This window comes from Natator depressus, chromosome 21 (genome assembly GCF_965152275.1).
Source record: "Natator depressus isolate rNatDep1 chromosome 21, rNatDep2.hap1, whole genome shotgun sequence".
NCBI lineage: Eukaryota > Metazoa > Chordata > Testudines > Cheloniidae > Natator > Natator depressus.
This window is the reverse complement of record NC_134254.1, coordinates 10,881,247-10,904,900: the sequence shown is the minus strand read 5'-3', so window position 1 is coordinate 10,904,900 and position 23,654 is coordinate 10,881,247. Positions and strand designations below refer to the sequence as shown.

General features: G+C 44.5%; 1 protein-coding gene across 7 annotated transcripts in view; it reads right to left on the bottom strand.

Annotated features, from left to right (window-relative positions):
• ANKS1A (ankyrin repeat and sterile alpha motif domain containing 1A) overlaps nt 1-22,425 on the bottom strand; it is a 151,292-nt gene extending 128,867 nt beyond the window's left edge. For all 7 annotated transcript variants that reach the window (XR_012636007.1, XR_012636008.1, XM_074936415.1 and 4 more), the window contains exon 1: nt 22,262-22,425. Coding sequence is in view for 5 of the 7 variants with exons in the window: in XM_074936415.1 (XP_074792516.1) it covers nt 22,262-22,425 (164 nt within the window). In the remaining 2 variants the exon portion in view is untranslated. The remainder of the gene's footprint in view (nt 1-22,261) is intronic.
• Nucleotides 22,426-23,654: the final 1,229 nt, after the last annotated feature.

Genomic DNA, 23,654 nt, shown 5'->3' with positions numbered 1-23,654 from the left:
CAGGTAGTGAGAAAGAGATGGGGTCCTTCGTGCAGGTTTCACTGTATACCTACCCTGTGACTATAAGGTTCAGATCAGGTGATGGATTCTGGACCAGGTTGCTCAATCAGGCTCTGCTTTAGTCCCACCTGCCAGACTTCTTGCTTTGCATGCTTTCAGAAGGCAGCATTGGCAGGCTTTTCATCTTGGGCTGTTTCACCTTTTCTGCAAGATTCCCATCTCCTCAGGAACAAAGATGACTATTTTCTTGAGTGAACATGCATCAGATAAACTAACAATATTGAAAAGCTGCGTACCTTAAAGCCCTTAAAACACCTGCCTGCTTATTTGAAAGGGCACATGAACAGCTAGATACAAGCCTTTTGGTCTTTTTCTGGACTTGTTAATGCAGTACTGCTAGCCACAAGTTAGCTCTGGTGGCAAGACTAAATGTAAAGATTTCTGAGCCCAACACAGTTTTAATGCATCAGTCCAACATACACGGCACAAATGAATTCTAAGCACCCTGTGTGGGGACAAACTCCATTACCCTACAAGTTTTGCACTTAAATCCTGTATTCCGTCATTATGTCTAAGTAGTAACAACTTACTTTTATATAGCTACTTGGATCCCAAAGCACTTCAACAGCTTGTGAACAATCACTTGCCCTCCACCATCCCTGAAATGGTCATTTCTAAGGCAGAAAGCACCAGCTGTTTATCAGCAGACAGCAATGCTACACAGTCTGGGAAAGGAATTAAAGATAATCAAATCCAATCAAAATTTCAGGGGGAATTTAGGGAGGCAGAAAGCAGTAACCCAAATACAAGTCTGACCCGTACACTTGTGAAAAACACTTAAGGATATTTAGTTACCTCAAGCGCACAATGTTAAGTCTCATCTGAAAGACAAAGCTAAGATCTAGTCAATATTGCCTTCAAACACCATCCTAAGGAGCACACAGGTAAGGTCCAGAATTTAAGGTCCACTCCACAGAGAGAAAAGAGGACTTGGGTAAGCATACAATGAGTTTTTCATGCATGATTTTAAAAAGCAACATTAGAGGCAACACCTGTTTAAACAGGTTTCTGAAGGTTAAAGTTTAAAGTTTCAAATTGGGCTGTTTTTTGTTTTTAATATGTAAACAACCCTAATTCCCGCACCCACACTGCTTTTCACCAAATTCAATTTTCATATGAACCAACGTGGCTGATTGCAGATAAAACAAGCAATTTCCTTTAAAGGCCTCAGAGAACATCCTGCACAAAGTGGCTTCTTTGAACATGAGAATCTATTCATGTTTAAAGAGTGGAACAAGAGAGCAAAAGTCAGAAATTGCACTTACAGGAGGAAGAAGTTTTGTGCAATAGAATGACGGTAGAGAGCATGCAAGTTACAAGGAGCTGGGAGACTGAACAAAATATTGGCTTCAATCTCCCTACTTGCTCATTTGAATTGTTAATCCTTAGTCTTGAGACAGACATTTCCAAGTAACTTCCATAGCAAATCCACACATGGAAGTCATAAAAACGGCCACACCTTGGGTGAGACCAAAAGTTTATCCAGCCCAGCATCCTGTCTTCCGACAGTGGCCAATGCCAGGTGCCCCAGGGGGAACGAACAGAACATGGAATCAAGAAGTGATCCATCTCCTGTCACCCATTTCCAGCTTCCAGCAAACAGAGACTAGGGACACCATCCCTACCCATCCTGGCTAATAGCCATTGCCTATCCTCCATGAATTTATCTAGTCAAAGGCCAGAGAAAGCAGTTTTCTGAAAGTACTGCACCCCTTTTGAATCCATGTTATGTACGTGAGCCAATTCACAATAGCAGAAAAAGATCTTAGTGCATCTAACTCAAAAATGGGGTAAGCAAGTGCTACCCAACCTTCCCTGAGGAGTCTTAAGAGGAACTGGAACCCTGTACTTAACATATAGCATAGGGGGGTTGAGCTTTCTTACTGTTTCATAAGTCTGCCACTTGACTGTTCTCTTTACGCTGCGACCTCTACCACCATAATTAGCAGAACTAGGTTAAAAAAGCACTTCACATACTTAGGATTCTAAGCTGAGGAATCTTGTTTCTAGGTTAGCAGGCAAGGCAGGACAGAATGCCTTCCAGCAACTCTCACGCAGAGTGATCCTTTCCAATTAAGGCAGCAACAGGTGTGTTGCACCAACATGCATCTCAAAGTTAGATTACTAGAACCAGGTTTTTGAGCCAATTCCCAACTTTCTAGGTCTTAAATGTAAGTGAAAGGGATAGTGTCAATCAAGTGTCAATCCCATTTTTCATGCAGGATCAGGCCCTAATGCTTCATATATTCCCAGTTCAGTAGTATTTTCATCTGTTTTTAACTGGCAGGAGATAAACCTAAGAAACTTTTAGATATGTACCTTTAGCTTTCTAGCAGGCTGGATTAGGGCTTGAAAAACCCCATTTTTGTATGTTTCAAATGTTAACAGGAACATGAAAAAGTGTTTGTAGGGTGGTGCCTACGGGAAGACTCCACAATATTTTTTAAACACCCGTTGGTCTCACATAAATCACTATTTGCATTTGCACCTAGAAGCCTCAACCAAGACCAGGAACTCACAGTGCTAGACACCATACGTACATGCACACACATGCAGAGCAGGACCCTTGGCCTGGAGTGTTTCTAATCTAACTAAACAAGAAAGAAAGGATGGAACACAGGAAACACTGTCCCCATCTTCCAGAGGTCTTGAGCCAGAAAGATTAAGTCATCTGGTCAAGTTCACGCCGTCCTGGTTCTGCCACAGAACAGACTGCAGATCTCCTGAGTCCCAGTTCAGTGCTTTACTCCACAATCACTCTTCCTAAAAAACCCATGTTGATTTCTAAAGTTAAGCACAGCAGGTAAAAGAGCTTTTAAAAACCATGCGCGTCTCTACATTGCAAGGCTTTAAGCCTTACCAAGGGTGAGCTTTGTTTGATGGGATTATGTTTTAAAAGAAGCCATTTTATCTCGACGACAAATCTGGAAGCATGTTTAAGATTAGGATGAGGTATTTCACCTAGTTTTCAGGTCACTTAAATATTGGGTGTGAAAGTCTCACACTTTTGGCTTCTAGTATGAGAAAAGAAGCAGACAAAAGGAACAGAGACAAGTCTAATGAGAACCTATTTATACCATATTGATGCCGTCCACTTGTACCACTAGCTTTTGGAGGGGACTTGTGTTCTTCTGTCCATAATATATAGAAGAGGCTTTCCCTTAGCTAGAAAAACCACATTGTTTATCTTTTAAACGGAATGTCCCTTGAAAAGAAGCCAAATTGGGCTGTTTTTTGTTTTTAATATGTAAACAACCCTAGGGTTTAAAAGTATGGTGGGGAAAGTGCTGTCTCACTACTGCTATCAAACTAGTTTTCCAAACCTAAAATATGATATGACCTCAAGCTCTGTCCTTCCTTAAACTGCACAGACAGAGCTCAGAATGGAAAGAGCCTTTTACTGGTTAGACTGCACACAGAATTAAAGAGTTTTAAAGAAAACCAACCACTTTGGCAACTATGCTCAATCCAGACTAGTCCCAGAGTATTTCAGATCAAGAAATAAGCAAGGCCCATGGGAGGTGGCATGCGCCACCCAGGCTCTGCGGCTTCCTCTGTTTGCCCTGTTTTTTCCAGCCCCCTTCAAACATGTAGATACCAATATGGTCCAAGCATTTAGTAGCCAAGCACCTCCCAAATATTTAATGAAGGCAGAATTCTTCCACTCTTCCTTGTGAGCCTTTATGGAAATAGCTGGATACATTGACAGGGTTGGTGGTTTGTTGTGAGTGGATGCACTGTACATCTGAGAGCGCCGAGAGCCTTATCTCCTTGAAAGACACTTCCCCGCTTCCCCCTTTTCTTAAAGTGAGTCTTCCAGCTAAATATTTTCTGATCCCTTCCCACCAATATCCAGTACTGAATTGCAGTAGAGAGCACTGTTGTCTTACTTTAAGCAGGCCATTTCCCACACCATGAGAAGGTGGAAGAGTATCGGCTCAGAAAGCAGTCCTCAGGGAAGCTAGTGTATAAATAGGTCGAGGACAATGTAATCCTCTGCCATTAAACAGAAAAGAGGCCACATACATTAATACCATCTCATTGTGAGCGTGACTCACATCTCACTGGCCTCCCTAGCTATAATCAAGCAGTTCACCCCTTCTTCCAGAATACAGAAGACTTTCCTTCACTCAGTCTCAAGCAGACTTAACATTTCAATCCATATTTTTCTCCTTTCTTCAGGAATCTATTAACTTTTCTAGTCACAGTTGCAATAAAATAAAAAGGGTTTATTTTTCTAACTAGTTTCTGTGAAATAGGATGTAGTTGATTTTCAAGACTGTACACTTGATTAAAGAGCGAGCACTCTGGTGCAGGCACTGTGCCTCCTAGGTTCTGACAGTGGCTAGCACATTGTAACAATACCAACAAGTCATCGTGCTGACTTACATGTTCTACATTTCAAGAGGGCCCTTCATCCTGAGAAGATCCTTGAACATGACAGCAGCTAAATGACACCACTGAGATGCAGCCAGCTCTGGGGTGGAGAGCAGCCGACAGAGAGCAGAACCCAGAAGGCGAAGGATGTTTTCGGGAAAGTTCACGAGGACTTATAAAAAGAGTGCCCTGTTGGAGCTCAAGTGTTCCCTCAAAGCAAGCCGGAGAAATTAGTTTTTAAACAGGTCTTTATTCAAGTCAGTCACACATAGGTTGCATGAAAATGGTTCACCTACCTCAGGTAAGATGAAGGGCTGAAACAACCCTCCTAGGATTCAAACTTGTGGCTGCAGAGCATTTAAGTGTTAAACACAGTCCTTGCCATGAACCAGAGAATCTGCCCTCAGGCATTACGATGGGAGAGAGCTCAGCCCCTAGGAACTCCTGCCTCATCTTTGTCTCAGGGATTCCGAGTTTAAGGCTTGAAGGGGCCACCACATCATCCTGTCGGACTTCCTGTGTATCACAGGCCACCACCCACCACCCTCACTCTAAACCCAATAACTAAAGCATTACAACCCACACTCCATGCTGCAGATGAAGGCAAAAAAATCCCGAGATCACTGACAATCCAACATGGGGCAGTTCCTTCCCAACCCCACATATGGCAATCTGTTAGAACCAGCCACTCAAGCATGTCAGAGAGAATGCTCAATACCATTTCAGAGCACTGGCCCACTCCAATCCACTGTCCCATTTCCAGTCAAGGTCATCTCTGATGCTTCAGAGGAAGGAAACAAAAAAAAATCCACAATACTTTTAGGGGGGAAATCCCTTCTGACCAGGTGGCCAGCTGAAGCCTTGAAGTATTTGCTTTAGGAACATAAAAGCAAACTCCATGGCTGCCCTTCCCCCATCACCACAAGCAAAACCATCACAAAATCCCACTCAAATTTGTCTAGCTCTCTCAAAACTAATTAAATTGTCCCTGTGCCCCTCAACTCCTACTGGGAGACTGTTCCAGAACCTCACCCCTCTGATGGTTAAAAACCTCAATTTCTAGCCCACATTTATTCATGGCCAGTTTATACCCATTTGTTCATGTGCCAACATTGTCCTTTACCTTAAATACCTCTTGACTTTGTGGTGTTTACCCTACTTATGTATTTAGAGAGAGTAATAACCCCTCTCAGCCTACTTTCTGGTACGCTAAAGAAGCCAAGCTCTTTCAGTTGCCTCTCATTAGCTAGGCCACCCCCCATTCCCCAGTCACTCTAAATTCAGTGCCTTGCACGGTGACAGGTTTCAGAGGGGTAGCTGTGTTCGTCTGTATCAGCAAAAACGAGCAGTCCTTGTGGCACGTGAAAGACTAACATTTATTTGGGCATAAGCTTTCATGGGCAATGACCCAAGCCCACAAAAGTGTATGCCTAAATAAATGTGTTAGCCTCTAAGGTGCCACAAGGACTCCTCACTGTTTTTCCAGTCACTCTAGTATCTCCTCTCAACACCTCTTCCAGTTTGATTTCATCTTTTTGGATCATGGGTGACCAGAATTATACACAGTCTTTCAAATGACGTCTTACAAGGGTCTTATACAATAACATTAATACTTCTCTCTCTCTACTGAAAAAGCCTCGCCTCACCTATATCCCAGGATCGTGTTTGCCTTTTTCCACAACTACACCACATTGGCGGATCAGTCATCCTGTGATAAACCCACACACCCAGGTCTCAGCTCCTCTGTTGCTTCTAACTGGTAAGCTCCCAGCTTGCAGCAGTAGTAGTTATTAGACCATAAGTGCACAAGCTTGCACTTCATATTATTGAATTATATGACATTTCCATTACTCCAGTTTTCAAGGTGATCCAAATCTTCCTGTAGAATATTCCAATCCTCCTCCTCTGTAAACAATTCCTCCCAATTTTGTATCACCCACATTTATCACACTTGTGCTTTTTGTGCAAAAGTAATTCAAAAAATATTGAATAAGTCTTGTCCCAAAACTGAGGACTCCACTAGTAACCTCCCTTCAGTTCGAAAGTTCGCCTTTCAGCACAACCTGTTGCTTTTCTCCATTCAGTCAGTTCCTTATCCACCTTAGAATTCTTGTACTAATCCGCATCTTCTCTAATTTAACTAATACATTTCCATGTGGTACCATGTGAAATGCTTTACTGAAGTCCGTGCATAGACATACACTGCACTTCCCTTTGCTTAAAAAAACAGCTATTTTCTCACAGAAGGAAGTAAGATTAGTCTAGCATTACATCCCCTTTTCTGTTTACCTCCATGCATTTAATTAGTTTATCCTTCACAATTTGTTCCAAAGTCTTGCATACTACTGAGGTTAGACTAACAGCTCTGTAATTGCCAGATCACTTTTTCCTCCCTTTCTTAAACACTGGTACAACGTTTACCTATTCTGAAATCATACAGTATTGCTCCCGAACAGATTAATATATTAAAAAAATCCTTGCTACTGGAATAGCAATCTCATGTGCCACATCTTTCAGTATTCGGAGTTGGAAATGATCCACTTTGAGCACATTACACTTTGAGTTTTCCTTCTGCCTCAGATATGGTCATTTCTGTTTTGATACACTAATTTCCATCAGCTGTCCTGCCTTCATGCCCATGTTCTATATTATCATCCTTACTGAAAACCAAGGCTAAGTATTCATTTAGGTTTTGGGCCATATCCACATGATCCTTAATCTCCTCTACACTCACACTGCATAGCAGCCCAACCTCATCCTTCCTTATTCTCACTTTAATTTATAAACTAAAAACCCTCTTATTTATTCTTTCAGCTTGACTTCTACCAATTCCCACTTCATTCCTAAATTTTCTAATTTCCAAGATGTTGCTTTTTTTTTGCTATCAACCCGTTTTTCCATTCCCTAAGAGCTCTCTGCTTACTCCTAATCTTTCTGAGGTAGTTATTCATCCATCTAGGTCCGAAGCCTTCCCCTACAAATTTTCTCTCTTTGGCTGGGATTCATGTACAAGCATTTCTGTTATTTTCCTCAGACCTCACCCAGTTTTCCAGATAGATTAGGTATAGTCTTTTCACTAACTGAAACACCTGACTACTACTCCAATCAGTATATGTACTTTCTTTCTCCTTGTTTCCGTACTCTTACCTTCAGGTGTTCCTTTATCCCTTGCTAAACCTGCATTTAGCTGACTTTCCTCCTCCTCCGTATCCATACATGGAGATTTCCAGGGGCCGTTTAGTTGATTCATTTTGAACGCAAGTGAACGCAAATGAACTCAAGTGTGATCTACATGCAGCAGCTTCTGTTTCACACCATGTCATTCACCCAGCTTCTTTGGTATCCCACCAACTTTTCTTTCTATCCCTCTCACCCCAACAATGACCCTTGACAGCACAAAACAAAGTCCTTCAGAATAACTTTCAAGGCATTGAAAGCAACTGACACAGGAAGTAGAATGTTTCGTTTCACATATTCGTCTGTTCAAAATCTAGCCCTCTACATGGAAGCAGAGGCCCTACCACTTCATCTTTAGCTGCACAGGGCCTGCGTCACACCGTTGAGCAGTTCAGATTGCATCTGATAAATGAATGGATATACACTGTTTAGACAGTGCAAAAGACATAGGTAGCCCTTTACAGACAAAGGCATGAATGCCTACAGAGATGTTTTTAAGATCCCATTTCCCCATAATGCACTAGCCTGCAAAGAGCCAACTATGTTTTGCAGAAGACTTGAAAGGAACATCAAGCAGACAACCTACCTGCACCCCACATGACAGCAAGACACACCTTTTTGTTCTGGAAATGCCATTTCTCAGATTTAAAGAGGAAGCAGCGCAGTCCAGTGGACAAAACATGAGACTGGGCGACAAAACTCCTGATTCCTAGTCCTGGCTCGGTCGCTGTTTGGCGGTATTACCTCGGGTAAGTCACTTAAACCCTCTGCACCTCAGCTTACCCAACCTATAAACATAGGGATGAAGAAATTGCTCCATGGAGGAAAATGACATTTAGCGCACCAGTTATCCAGAGTCACCACAAAGCGCATTTGAATAGAACTTGATTCATCCACTACTGAAATGAAGCAGGAGAGCTGTTTGCTAACAGATAGCAGCTCTACATGAGTTAGACACAAGAAGTGAAAGACTGTATCCAATTAAACTGCATAGGAAGTTGTTAGAAACTTGGCTGAGATACCAGGGTTAACATCTGAAAGGCCCAAATGACCACAAGCAGCCAGAATATCAGCACTGTCTCATCTGAAAACAGCAGCAATGTATTCCAACATACCTTACTCTACACAGAGTAAAAGGCCCTATTTTTGAACACGTGTTACCCAGTGGGACTTTTGCACCAGCAGAAGTTATTTCTCCTTTCTGTGCCTGCAACAATCAGGCAAGGACGTAAACAGTTGCCTCTCTCTTTGGCAGGTTTGAAAACCACTTGTCTCCTAGGGAGGAACCTCAAGAGGTTCACTTCACTAATCAACAGTAAAAGCGAAGGCCATTCTACATCTCAAGCTTCCCAGAGTACAAAGTGGCTCATCAAGTTTGAGAAGTTCAGGAAGATTTAAATTTCTGGCTGTCTCTCCAGTATAAAGCCACTTTTCTACCACAAGGATCTGCTGTGTCACCATCCCAGCTGGGAATTCAATGTCTTCCCTAGAGGGTGGGAAGAGAAGGTCTAATCCCCAACACAGTGTCCACGGGCGCAATGGCGCCCGCTGGGGCAGTTGTGTGGCCCGCAGGACACTGCGCCGCCAAAATGCCGCTGCTGAGCACGGCCACCGGAGAATCGCCTGCCAAAATGCTGCCGAGATGCATTGTCGTTTCTCGACGGCAGTTCAGCGGCAACGTGTCTGGCGCCCACCACAGTCTTTGGGAATAGAAATATGCTATTCCCACAGAAATTTTGGGGACCACTGGTCTAAGGGAACCCTCATGTATTACTGAACAGCATGTTCCATTTTAACTCTTCTTCATGACTACACAACAAGCCACACTGCCCTTTTATTTCCTCCAGAAAAGACTGGGTACATTCCCTTCAGAGTTGGATCAATCAGCAGGGAACATGCCTCAAGAACAAGGCTCACACACCCTATCTTGGGCTGTCATAACCAAATCCTTCCTGCAGCCCACATTTACCAAAGGCAGCTTGCCAAAGATATATTTTCTAAGGCCTAACAATGAATTCTATGAAGCTCCTATTTCCAAGTAGAACATAGAGCACTCTTGGCCAGATGTTCATGCTGTCCTTGAAACTGCAGTATCATATGTTCATTTTCAGGATTGCAGGCCCAGAGATGAAAGCAGAGGGAAACAGAAGTCTACTGAAATGTCAGTATCTAATTGCTCAAGCATCTAATGTTTGTTTACATGCATAGCTGTGGCTTCAGTCCTGAAATTCCTACACACAACTCAGTGGCAAAATAAGTCATGGCATACAAATGAAAAAAAGCCATCAGGGAATCTTGCATGTGTTCAGATGGAATGTTCCCCTTTTGTAATGAGCAAGGACAAACCCAGAAGCCAATGCAAGCACTTGCAGAGAGTGGTCAGTTATTTCAGCACCAGTGCACCCAATCCTAACAGCTTCATTATACAAATTTCAGCATGTGTCTTGCATTTTAACCAAACTGTCAGGACCAAAAGGCAAACTACTGCCATCTCCACGGTCACAGAAACAGTCTTCTCAGTTATCCCTAGCCAATGGCCTCCATTTATTTAAGATCTTCTTGCAGCCTGTGGCTTGAGTAACAAGACCCAGTCTCGATCAGTGTCTGAAAGACACTTGGGACTCAAGTGATCTGCTCATTATAAGAAGTTTCATTGTGGCCAGTGGCATGAGACCAGGGAGCCTTATACAAGTTGTATTACTAGCAAGAGCTTCCTGTTGCTTAAGCTCTTGCGAAGGAATGAGATTTAGTGGACAGAGCAGAGGACTTCTATTCCTACCTCCTGCCTTAACTGACCTTTGGCAGACATCAGCCTCACTTTCCCCAGCTGTAATGCAAGTCATATAGGCATAGAGATGCTGTGATACTTGAGAGATGCATCTCTCTCTATAATGAAGAATTAAGCCTCCTATTGGAAGCCCAATTTTTATCCCTCTACCAAAACTGAACAGACCCACCTGAAATTTCTCATGTCACATCCTAGTCCGGGGTAAAGTTCCTTCTTGAAAGGCTAAGGGCAAACTGGACAAGTTTTGGAAATACTGTACGTGTAAAGCCCTTTGAAATTCTCTGACAAGAAGCTTTATCAGAGTGCAAAGCACTTATGTTAAGCTACTGTGTTCTGGCTTGTTCCACCTCAGACTTGTAACATTTTAGAACTCCGTTCCAGAGCACCACAAGTCCTTTGACATTTGAAACTTCAGGGAGATTTTTCTTGGCATCGGAAAAGTGGTGAGAGATTGACAACAAGGCAATATCACACAGGATATTTTCCAACTAGTACTTTTTTGTAAGCTGTGGAGCCAACTCTTGATTAATAAGTCAAAGATGTTTTGAATTTCTGCCTACATAAAGATTGAAGGCACTTGTATTCAGAGGTAATGAGGAACAGTACAAGCACCATTCAATATTCTGTGCCACAGGTATTGCCATTTGAAAGCAGAGCAGCTGAACTTGATCCGTAAGTTGCTTCAACATCGCTCTCACTACTTCAGTGTAGCATCAGAGCACTTGCCATTACCCTGTGCTAGGAAACGGTCTTTGAGTAAGACTGAAGATACCAGGGGTCCTGCCCTTTGCATTACAGAAAACCTTCGACTATGGATATGAGTGCGTATCACCTAGAAACAGGGTGACATGTCAATTTCCTCTCCCAACAAGGTTTTATAAAACAGGGAGAAGACACTAGTAGTCACATAATCCTCACATGAGCTCAAAATGTGTGTTTGGTGCTGTACAAACAACATTCCCCTCCTCAGAGGGTTGACAATCTAAGCAGAAAAGACACAAAGCAAGAATTATCCCCAGGTTAAAGAACTATCCTGTTTACAGATTAGATGCACTGACTGAAGCACTGATTAAGTGACTTCTCTATAGTTACACAGCGAGTCTGACAGAGCCAGAAACTGAACCCAGACCTCAAGTCCCAGCTGCAACCACAAGCTCATGCTTAACATAAAACTACAGGGATCAGTGAGCAAACAGAATGCTGCAAAGCTGAATTAAGAAATCACCCAGATACAAACACTCCCTTCCAGCCTTCCTGAACTGTAAAAAAAGTGCTTTCAAGTAAACAATTCACAGGGGAATAGAGTCAGCTGGGAGTCTGCATATCGATGCACACCTAATACCAGTAGCAATACTAGCATTCAGAACTGCTAAGAGTATTACTATTATTAAGAGAAGCCTGTCCTACTTAACAACTGTTTGCTAGACAGGGCGTGGAATACTCCACAGTTCAACTGGGTGAGTGGCTATTGTTAAACTATCAGAGCCAAGCAAGAAAGGTTCAGGGAATGCCCCGTCATGTTTCTATTATAAAGCTATTTTATGAGCTAACTCTGTGCTCAGAGCAGCTTCCTTTTTTTGGAGGAGGAGAAAAGGAGTAGTTTTGTTGATTGTTCCCTCCCCCCACCCACACACACAGCTCTGAAAACTTGGACCTTGGAGTCTAGAAGAGAGCAGCAGCCTAGTCTCAGGGGAGATATTGGAGCACTTAGACTGCACCATGAAGTTTAGAATCCATACTGGATACCACTGCAACTAGGAATAGGAGGGCAACCTTAACTACAGGTGGAGCAGAATCTCATCCAGATCCTGCCCCAACCAACAGGTTTTAACACCACTGCCTAATCAGTATGACACAGATCAGATTACAAACTTTGCAGACAATGGCCTGAAATCTGTAGCGCCTCGCTCTGTTAGAGGTCTCTGAACATTTTAAAACATGTCCAGCCCCATTCACACTGGCCAACTAATAGTCCAAAGCCAGTTGGAGACGAGAGCCACATTTAAACAATGCAAATGCTTTTCAAACATGGCACAATTTACAATGACAGGTCCAAACTTCCTTGCCTTTTAACAAGCCAGAGGACCTACATTGTTTCGTTGTCATAAGAAGTTACATGAACATATTAAGTAATATTGTGTTGATTATATAAGCATCTCATGTTTTTTTCCAGGAAGTTTGAGGATATTAAATCTCTAATAAATTGACCTAACAGGTTTACCAATTCCCTTGACCTATCTTAAAGGGATCTCACCATCTTGAGAGCTAGTCAGCTTCAAAGAAGTGAATTAAAACCTAATTAAGATCCTACACATGCTCTTGATTCTCACCCACAACTGTCACTTTCATAACCACCTTTTCTTATTTCAGACATTCTTCTCTATGTGCGTGATTGAGAAGGACTGACTATTCAGGAGAAGCAGTGCCATCAAGCTAAAAAGGGACTGAAAAGAATAAGGACAAGCACATTAATCTCTTCCAGTTCCTTTTAGGTGTCATTTGTAGCTGTAATAGGCAACAATCTTGGCAGAAATATTTATGCAGAACAGGCTCCTTGCCCTCTATGGTCCTTTGAATCCTACTAATTTAGTGACAAAAAGTGCTAACACTCACAAGCCACACAGAGCCAATTCAGCTGAGTCTAGTCTAACTCATGTTATCAGCAGAATTATCAACCAAGTGTGATTAACATGTGATCTTTATTTCTAGGGACAGTGTAATGGGCAAAAAGGTCTCAGCTAGATTTTCAGATCACAGGCAACTATTGCAGCACTAGGAGTTAGTCATGTTTTGCCTGGTAAACTGAATGAGAACTAATAAAAATACCAGACACTTCTGACTGTAATTGCATGTGGACTGTCTGAAGTGGTTTTGAGTGTTTAATCATTATATGGTCTTGTATGTTATTTCCTAAACCAAAGGAAACTTCCTAGTAATACTACTTAAAATTAAACACACTTGCTACGGCTTATGTGAAGTGAGTCCCTTCCCTCAACACAGGTATGCAAGAAAGCTCTTAATTTACAACAGAAGTTTCTCCTTTATATCAGTTTACAGTCCGCAGCTCAAAACAGCCTCAGTTTCCCCCTCTGCCAACCAACATTCACAGCCACTTGACATCAGCAGACCAAAATGAAAGGCTTATGCTGAAGGTTCTGGCTGAGAATCACAGAATATCCGAGTTGGAAGGGACCTCAGGAGGTCGAGTCCAACCCCCTGCTCAAAGCAGGACCAATCCCCAATTTTTGCCTCAGATCCCTAAATGGCCCCCTCAAGGATTGAGCTCACAACTCTGGGTTTAGCAGGCCAATGCTCAAACCACTGAGCTATCCCTCCCCCGAGGGATACCCCATCACTATTACAAACCTTGCTAAAACTTTTTGAATACAACTCAAGATATTTTAGACCTCAAGATCATTTCACTACTTCCTGCTTCAGAATTTTCCAGTGAAGATGAAAAGAAAGTTGTCAACAGAAATATCCTGCTCAAGCCAGCCACTGACTTGTTTGATTCGTAAGGCATTTGTATTCTTTGGATTTCCTTTTACTTAAGTAAGTAGTAAATTATGCTGGTTTAAGATTAGATGATCTCTGGACACTAACTGGTCAGCAGGAAATGTTTATGTGCATGTTACAAGAAGGACTTGAGGTATGTTTTGGAGAGGGAAGCAGCAGCCACTACAGAGTCAAGGAGCAGAGATCTCAGTGTATGCAGAGCAGCAATCCTACAATTTGATCCATGCTTAGCCGACTTCTGAGCCCATGAGGAATCCCACTGGCTTCATGTTGCACAATCAGGATCTGAAAACGGGGCCTGGCTCTAAACCTACACCCAACATGACCAAACCTTGTCTACAGTTGGGCCCCTTGTTAACACTCTCAGCAACAGACAAAGGTTGCATTTGACATGCAGACTGAACTCCCTTTCCTGTCTCCTAGTTCTTTTTGAACAGAATTTACTGCCACAGTCTACGCTCTACCTTTAAACAGAGAATTCAGCCTGCAGGTCTGTCTAGTTTGCACCGTTCACAGGCAAATCACATTTTAAAACGGAAAAGCTGCTGGGCCTTTGGTTATTTCTTGCCACTTCAGAGCTTAGGGACAGAAAGTCACTAAAACTGACAACTGCACAGGCAATCACCACATCACCCAGTTTGGTGTGATCCTGCTTTTCCCCCTCTCTCCTCCCCTCCATATTGGGAACTGGCTTGTGCCTGCCACCTTCCATTGCTAGCACAGAGGTAAAGAACACTGAAAATTCAAGTTATGTCTCTTGTACGTTTCTGACAGCTCTCCTTGTGATTTCAGTGTGCCGTTAGTGCAGAGTTAACCCAGGCTTTTTACTTGGGTGCTGCTCAGAACTCCCCACCCCTGTCTACACACCAAAACCTCACCGAAGTTAAGCAGTGTTTTCATCCTGGTCCGGCCCAGATGGGGATGTGGGTTAGAGTCAGGGTTCCATTTTCACTCAAACCAATAACCTGTGTGTTTTCAATGAGGATGCAGGCTAAAATACTTGAGTGCCGATTGCCCTCAACACCTTCCCACAGTCCCCCCCACCCCCCAACTCCTTTTGTGCCTCAAAGGACAGATTCATTCTTCTATAATTCCCTGGGGAAAGGGAGTGGCTCAGCTTACTGTAGCTCAAAGAAGCATGGGATGTGCCACCAGAAGTCCTAGCAAGTCACATTGTGGAGTTCTGCACCAGCGAGGAGACAGTAACATGGGTATGGTTTTGCTGACATGTGCCTTATGTAATAGCTTGGAAAACTAGTAGCACAATCCTCCTTTCCGCCTCCATTAACCACACTTTCATTCCTTAGTCCATTCAGTACAGCTTTCTACCTCTGCTCTATACCCTCTCTTATATCCTTCTTCCTTGGTTACTACTTTGTTCATTCACATAAATTTTGCATTGGGGCTTATTTCCTTGCCTAATATTTTAGTATTAGCTAGTGGAACATATGCATCTGAAGAAGAGGATTTATCTTCAACAGTACCTGTGCATTTCCTTCTCCACGTGTCATATCACAACCTATCAGATCTCTCTTCCTGCATACCTGCAACATTTTGTTAAGTGGGAATTGTGTGATTACCAACCTATTCATCTCATTTTAAAATGGAGTTTTCTTGGAGGGTATGGCTCAAAGGTCTAAACACCATGTATGAAATACTCAGAGTCTCTGCAAACTCAAAACTGAATTCCAGCAAGGTCTAGCTCAGCCCATCATCCTTATGAGGTATGGAAAAAATGGAGTTCCGTATGATTTACTGCATAGATGCCTTCAGGATGAGATTAAAGACCAACACTTGCTCTCAAGGCATTAGCAGCCTCTTGGCACTTTTTGTACAGGCTTGCCTAGCCTAATGTCCTAGCCAGAGATTCCCTTTTCACACCACTATACCACAGCATAACGCAAGTCATTTGGCCACCAACCCAAATGTGCCTGCATCTCAGCAGGCAAATAAAGAACGTCTTCTGTATTACATAAAGCACCCTGGGATGAGAGGTACTAGATCAATATCTACAAATAGTGGACACTATGGAAGTAGAGCCTGTCCCAGCACTCAGGAGACCTGGGTTCCATTCTTGGCTCCTCCAAAGCCTGCTGGGGGACCTTGAGCAAGTCATGTCCCCATACAATGTAAAGCACTTTGAGAACTGCTGAAGCAAAGCTATGAAAGAGCTAGGTGGTGTTATTAATTTAGCAGCCCCTCCTAACTTCCACCTCTCTAGAGGTCTCACCTAAGCACTAGGCATGGAACCCAGCCTCCTGCACCATGTCCACAAGCGTATTTCTCCATTTATTCCTTAGAGTGCCCAAGTTTGTGCCTGGTTCTTTGAAGTCTCCTATTACTTCTTATTTCTACTATTCAGAAGGCACTGCAGGACCCAAAATTAGGTTTCTGGAATTCCCCCAGGAATCTTGTGTGAAGGAAGATTCCCAGATTGCTTCTTTACAAACAGAAAGCCCACTGCTAGATGCAGTATCTGAATGCTGGACAATCCTATTTAAAAGAGTTAAACTGGGCACAATGCCCAGAAAAGGCAGACATTCCCTCAAACACCACACTAAAAAGTAGTCCAAAAAGTAAGATGGTGGGGAAAGCAGAAACTGCTAAGTTATGTACAGACCTGAAGAGACAAGACCTGAATTCAGTTAGAGAGAGAAACCATGGAAAAATCTGTGGGCATGAAAAAACACTTACAACGCTGTACCGAGAAAACTTCCAAAAGAGGATTGACGATAACCCAGCTGACTTGAAGACACAGGGAAGAGATGGCTGCTACCCATCTCAAAATGATGTGCTGCTACCCATAAAAAGAAAGCTTGTTTCAATCCTTCCCTGCCTCAAGAGTGCTTTGCCAAAAACAGTGGGGGGGAACTTATCCTTGTCCAACCACAACTCAGAGCCCCACCCTGCATCAGATGTTCCCCTATCACTTGTAATGCTCTGAGATCTGAATGGTAAGAGCCCCCAACATGCAGCCTGCACACTCCTAACTTGGCCCCCCAGCAACCCTTATTTTTACTAGAGAGGAAGGTCCAGATGCTGCACACCCCAGTTTCTCCAACCCAGCACAATGGGTACAATTTTCAGAAACACATGAGTGACTTAGGACTTGGAAAGTTTTACCCAATACCTGATTTTGCCACAGTGATCCACTACTAGGAAGTCACATTTGGCTGCTTCAATGGCACGGGCTAGTCCACCCCACCAACTCCTTCAGCACTGCTAATGTGGCCCTCAGTTGACCCTCTTTCTAGCCTGAGTTCTCCTCAGTAAGGTACATCACCACTCAAACATGACTTTAAATCCCTGTTCTAAACTCACACAAACTAAGGAGCCATAAAATATTCAGCACTAGAAGTGTCACTGAATGCATCCAATGAAGTGAACTGCAGCTCACGAAAGCTTATGCTCAAATAAATTTGTTCGTCTCTAAGGTGCCACAAGTACTCCTTTTCTTTTTTTGAAAAGTGTCTATTGTTCTTTAACCACTCCCTGCTCTTTGCACTTATGATAAAGACAATTATCAGCCCCCAACTGGTGGTATGCAGACCTCTCCCCCACTGAGTCACTTCCCTGGGCATGCTTTTCTGTTATCTTTAAAGTGAAATTCCCCTCTGGGCATACCTCCAGCTCATATTTGTTTTAATTCAGAAAATATATCTCAGTACAACAAACTCAAGGCACCAGGAGAAAATATTAAACAGCTCCTTCAATTGTAAACGTAAAAAAGAAATTATTCACATTTTATCCTTGAACTGATTGTCAAACACCTGTTACTTTGTAATTTACCCCATAGCCTTCCCTAGAATTAATACAATCTTTTTCACTGCCCAAGCAAACTCCTGCCACCCCCACTCATCTGCCACCTTCCCCTCCTGTGGCCTTTTCATCTGCCCCCTTCAGTTTTATACCAAAGGCAAGGCAGACATTTACATTTTATTTTGTGTTGCTACTTTTCACACCCTTGTAGTTTTAATGGGAGCAGCACAAGCCACAGTAGAGTGAAATGTAATTGAGGACATAGCTGGTGTAGAGCACTTATTAAACAACCTCCCTGCCCCCAGGAAACAGAGAGAGAAGTCACAATCTGCACTTCATGGGGATGCTCCTGAAGGATTATAAACGTTGAGAGGAATGAACAAGTCAGCAGTCGTTCAGGTCTTGGTGGCAGGGACACAAGTTAATTTCACAGGCTAGAGTGAAAACAGAAAGAGGATGACAGACAGACAGACACACGCACAGGGAAGACTGCACCCAATCCCTCCGATGCCCTGAGGCCACTTGGCCACTCAGTCTTGCTTTTTAGAAAAATCAGTCCCACCTGTAATGCTAGGGATCCCATTCATGTCCCCTTCATGCAGCAGCGATGAATGGTAGAGTGCACCTACTGCTATGAAGATGACTGAACTCCACAGATCAGAGAGCTCCTCGATCACCATACATTTTTTGAAAACCTAAAGGATGTTTATGCAGTTTGCTGTAGTCATGTCAGTCCCACGATATTAAAAGGAAGCGTCACACAAAACCGAGCCACCCCCTCAAGTCACAAACTAAGTTCATTTTGCAGAATCAAATCAATTTTGGATATTTGCCCAACTTATCCGAACTCCACCCTGAACAATTCTCATGCCTCCTATTGCAGGTAAATTCACTAACTGCTCTTCATAAGGACATTGTGTAACCATAAAATTAGCACACAAGTTTCCTGCTTGGATCCATCTGATCCAAAGTAAAAATTCAAAGAGATAAAACAGGATACTAGAAGTGACCAAGGAAATTTCTAAGCTCCTGTCAATCCCCAATCTCACATTTCAATTTAAATTCAGCTTCCAGCATACAGGACAAAAAGCAGTACCTGAGTCGCTGAAATACTCCCAGGTGCACTGTGCATACGGATAGAAAAGCCTCATCCACATTATGGTTTGGGACCATGTACCCAGCAGACTTCCAACATGGATGTGTGCCTACAAGCTCTATCACAAGTCATTCCTGCAAGCAAGTAGCATTTATGCACATGAGTTTTTCCACTAAATTCAATGGGACTACTCGCATGTTTAAGAGTTTGCAGGATTGGGGCTTTGTCACAAACGCATTCAAAAGCCTGTCTAGAAGCCGGCCTTCTGGGGTACTTAGGAAAGTTGTCAAGAGGATATGGGAATCTATAATAGTTTTCACCATTTATGCTCCAACATGCACAGTCTGAGCACCTGAGGCTGCACATACAAAGCAACAAGCAAGCTAGCAGATCAGATGTCCAACACTGCCGCCCTGCCCTGTACAATGCAAGCCATCATCCTACCAACACAGACAGGGTCACCATAACCACCACATGTTGAAAACAAGTGGTCAAACTGCTAGAACAAGGGATTGAGGATACTTCTGTGGTATGCATTTAACTGAGGTGACCCTGTGCACATATTTGCAAACACATCTGTCTCCTAACGTAGACAGGTCCAAAGTGTTTCAATTCTTTCTGACCCAGAACAGAGGCAACATCTGTCAATTCTTCTCCCTCTATGCTTTGTATATTAAAGTTTGACCCAAGCAAACATACAATGTTTACACTTTGTGGGGAAGAATCAGAAATATTTACAGCAGGCAATCAAACTTCCTTTGCTTTTCATCAACTCATCTCACTGGCTCCCTGCCATTCATCTCAATGGGTACCTTGACACGGTGTTACCTATGTTACCCCAACAATTATCCGTAAGGCAAAACAGGGAAAGAACAGATTAAAGAATATTTAGATAAGTTAGAGGTATTCAAGTCAGCAGGGCCTGATGAAATTCATCCTAAGGTACTTAAGGAACTGGCTGAAGCAATCTCGGAACCGTAAGCAATTATCTTTGAGAACTCATGGAGGACGGATGAGGTCCCAGAGGGCTGGAGAACGGCAAACAGTACCTATCTTTAAAAAGAGGAACAAAAAGAACCCAGGGAATTGTAGACTTGTCATCCTAGCTTCAATAGTTGTAAAGATATTGGAACAAGTTATTAAACAAGCAATTTGTAAGCAGTTTGAGGAAAATAAGGTTACAAGGAATAGTCAGCATGCATTTGTCAAGAACAAATCATGCCAAACCAAACGAACTTCATTCTTGGACAGGGGTTGCAGGCCTGGGTTGCTGGTTTTTCGTTTTGGTTTTTGGGGTTTTTTTTGTTTCTTTGTTTTTTTTTGGGGGGGGGGGGAGAGAAGAAAGCAGTTCACATGAAATACCTTGATTTTAGCAAGGCTTTTGACAGTCCCACATGACTTTCTCATAAGTAAACTAGGGAAATGTAAGCTAGTTGAAGTTACTATAAGGTGAGTGTACAACTGGTTGGAAGTCCATACTCAAAGAGTAGTTATCAGCCATTCGCTGTCCAACTGGGAGGACGTATCTAGTGGAGTCATAAGAATGGCCATATTGGGTCAAATCAAAGGTCCATCTAGCCCAGTATCCGGTCTTCTGACAGTGACCAATGCCAGGTCCCACAGAGGTCAGACCTTGGTCTGGAGCTATTCAACATTTTCATTAATAACTTGGATAACAGAGTGAAGAGTATGCTTATAAAATCTGCAGATGACATAATAGTGGGAAGGGTTACAAGTACTTTAGAGGAGAGGATTAGAATTCAAAATGACCTTGATAAATTAGAGAATTGTTCTGAAATCAACAAGATGAAATTCTATGAAGACAAGCTCAAAGCACTTCACTTAGAAAGGAAAAAGCAAATGCAAACCTACAAAATGGGGGATGACTGGCTAAGTGGTAGTACTGCTGAAACCGACCTGGGGGTTACAGTGGATCACACATTGAATATAAGTCAATGTGATGCAGCTGTGGAAAAGGCTGATACCATCCTGGGATATATTAACAGGAATGTTGTAAGTAAGATAGGAGCTCATTGTCCCACTTTTCTAAGCATCTGTGAGGCCCCAGCTGGAGTACTGCCTCCAATTTTGGGCATCATAATTTAGGAAAAAGGTGACCAAATTAGAGAGCGTCCAGAGGAGAGCATCAAAAATGATAAAAGGCTTAGACAATCTGACCTAAGAGGAAAGGTCTAAAAAATGGGCATGTTTAGTCTTGAGAAAAGAAGATCAAGGGGAGAACCTGATAACAGTCTTCAAAATACGATAAAGGCGGTTATAAAAAGAATGGGCATGAGTTGTTCTCTTTGTCCACTGAAGGTAGGACAAGGAGGATTGGGCTTAATCTGCAGCAAAAGAGATTTATGGTCAGTATTAAGAAAAACTATAAGGATAGTGAAACTCTGGAATAGTTTCCCAAGGGAGATTCCAGAACCCCCATCATTGGAGGTTTCTAAGAACAGGCTGGACAAACACTTGCCGGGGTGGTTTAAGTTTACTTGGTCCTGCCTCAGCCCAGGAAGCTAGACTTGATGATCTCTTGAGGTTCCTTCCCTGCGTGTCTGTTCTCCACCGTAGAGGGGAAGACAGATCAAATTTAGCCACAGATATCTAAGAAAGATCCTCCCTCTCTCAGAAGGATGCCACCAAGTGACACCCAAGCAAACTTAGAGACTAACCAATTTATTTGAGCATAAGCTTTCGTGAGCTACAGCAAGTACCCAAGCAAACCTAGCCCTGAACTCTCAGACCATCCTCCTGCAGCTCAAACAGCCAGAGGGAAAGGATAGCAGGGAACAGGATCCGCAGCATTTTCCAACAGCGGGACTGGAACCGCATGGAAGGAAAACTGCGAAGAGCTGCACCTTGAGAAATGCAATGGCCATTTGTGAGTTGCTTACAAGAAAGGAAGGAGAGGAAAAACAGCTACACAAAGAGCTGAAAGCCGCAAAGCAAGGTAAATTACACATCGCAGACCATTCAGAGCCAGCGTGTTTGTGCTGCGCCCAGCATAACGGCCCCCCCAGTCCTGACTGGGAGCTAATGTAACCCAAGTGTTTAAACAGCCACATGTCTGAAAGCCAGAGACGTTACAGCGGGGAGAAGCCATGCCCAGCCCGGCTGGGGAGCGAGGGGGCAACCAGAGACAGAGGCAAGGAGGGAGGGAGTTCCCCCCTAAGCATCCCCAGCCCCCGACGTCCCAACCCACCTGCAATGGCCCCCACTCTGCCCCAAGCACCCCCGCGAACCAACCGCCCCCGCCCCAAGCGCGGAGCTCCGTCCCGCCCACAGGTACGCCCGGCCCCAGGCCCTCGCCCCACGGGTACCCCGGCCACCCCCCAACGGCGACCCCCGGCTCGGCTCCAGCACCCCTCCCCCCACCAGGCGTTCAACCGCCTGCCCCCCCCCGCCCCAGCCCCGTGGGACCCCGCCCCCCCATCCCGGGGAGGGGGCTGAGGCGGGCGCTGCCCCCCCGGAGCGGGACCCACCTGAGCAGGCTGGAGAGCGGGTGCCCCCCGCCGCCGCCCCCGGCGCCGCCGCCGCCGCCCCCCGAGCCGAAGCCCGAGCTGAGGCGCTTGCCCGACAGCAGCTTCTCCACGGCGGGCAGGTTGCCGGTGCGAGCGGCCTCCAGCAGCTCCTGCTCCTTCCCCATGGCCCGGCCCCGCCGGCCGGGGCCCCGCACTCCCCGGCTGCCGGCACCCGCGAACCGCCGCCGCCGCCGCCTACCCCCCCACCGAGCGCCGCCAGCGCCCGCCCCGGCGCGTCCTTCCGGGGCGGGGCCACGCCGGTCCCACCCCCCGCAGCGGGAAGCTCCGCCCACACAAGGGGCACCGAGAAGGGCTCCCGCCCCGCAGGGGGAGGGACCTGGAGGGGCTCCACCCCCGCAGAGGGGCGGTGCCAGGACAGGCTCCGCCCACACAATAAGGCGATGAATAATACCACTCGGCGTGAGGCAGGGTCAATGTAACCACGCCCCCAAAGGGGCGGGGATAATACATAACCCCACCCCTGTGGGGGGGCTGAGAGATGCTCCCCCTGTAGGGAGAAGCACGGAATAACCCGAGGTTCAAGAGGAGGAGCAGGGTATAAATCCCAACCCAGAGGTGAGATGAAAGGGATAATGCCAGGGGGTGGGGGGAGGAGAAGTGACATGGTATAACCCCAGGGCCCCCCCTCCAGGAGAAACAGGAATAATTCCACCCTCGCAGGAAGGGGAAAAAATAGTTAATACTGAGGTCCCACAACAGTGCCCATAATAATGCAGCACCACACACTGATTATCTTCCACAAGGTTAAGCAGGAGCCATGCGCGTTAGAGACCAAGCCAGCAGAGCTCATAAGACTTCACCGTGCAGATATACCACTGCCATCGCTCTGCGGCATCATGTGGTCCTGTTTTACAATCTCACAGAGAGCAACCTGCTGTGTGAAATACACAGGTCTACTTAGCCCTCCTTCTATGGAAGGGAAAAGGAGCAGTTTACCACGGAGGAGACTTTCAGATGAAGCCTCCAAAATCCTGAGGGCCTTTGTAGGTGTGATAATAAATGCATAAGTGCCTGTGAAATTCAGGGTCTAACAGAGGAAATGTAGCACTTACTAAGCATCTGCCATCCTAACCAAGGATAGCAGCCAAAACCCCTATTCTTCCAATGCACCGCTTTCCTGTCCCAGGGAATGCCTGATCCCCAGACCTTCTGCTTCATGACTGAAAGCTTTTACAAAGAGGCCATGATGATATTTGCATACGTTAATAAAAAGGGAAGAATAATGTTCTGGTTCCATGTCCCGTAAGGAATGAAGTTGAAGGAGATGAGACTCTTTACCTGTCTTCTAAGACAAATGTAAGGCACAGCCTCCAGTGGTACATTAACACCTCTG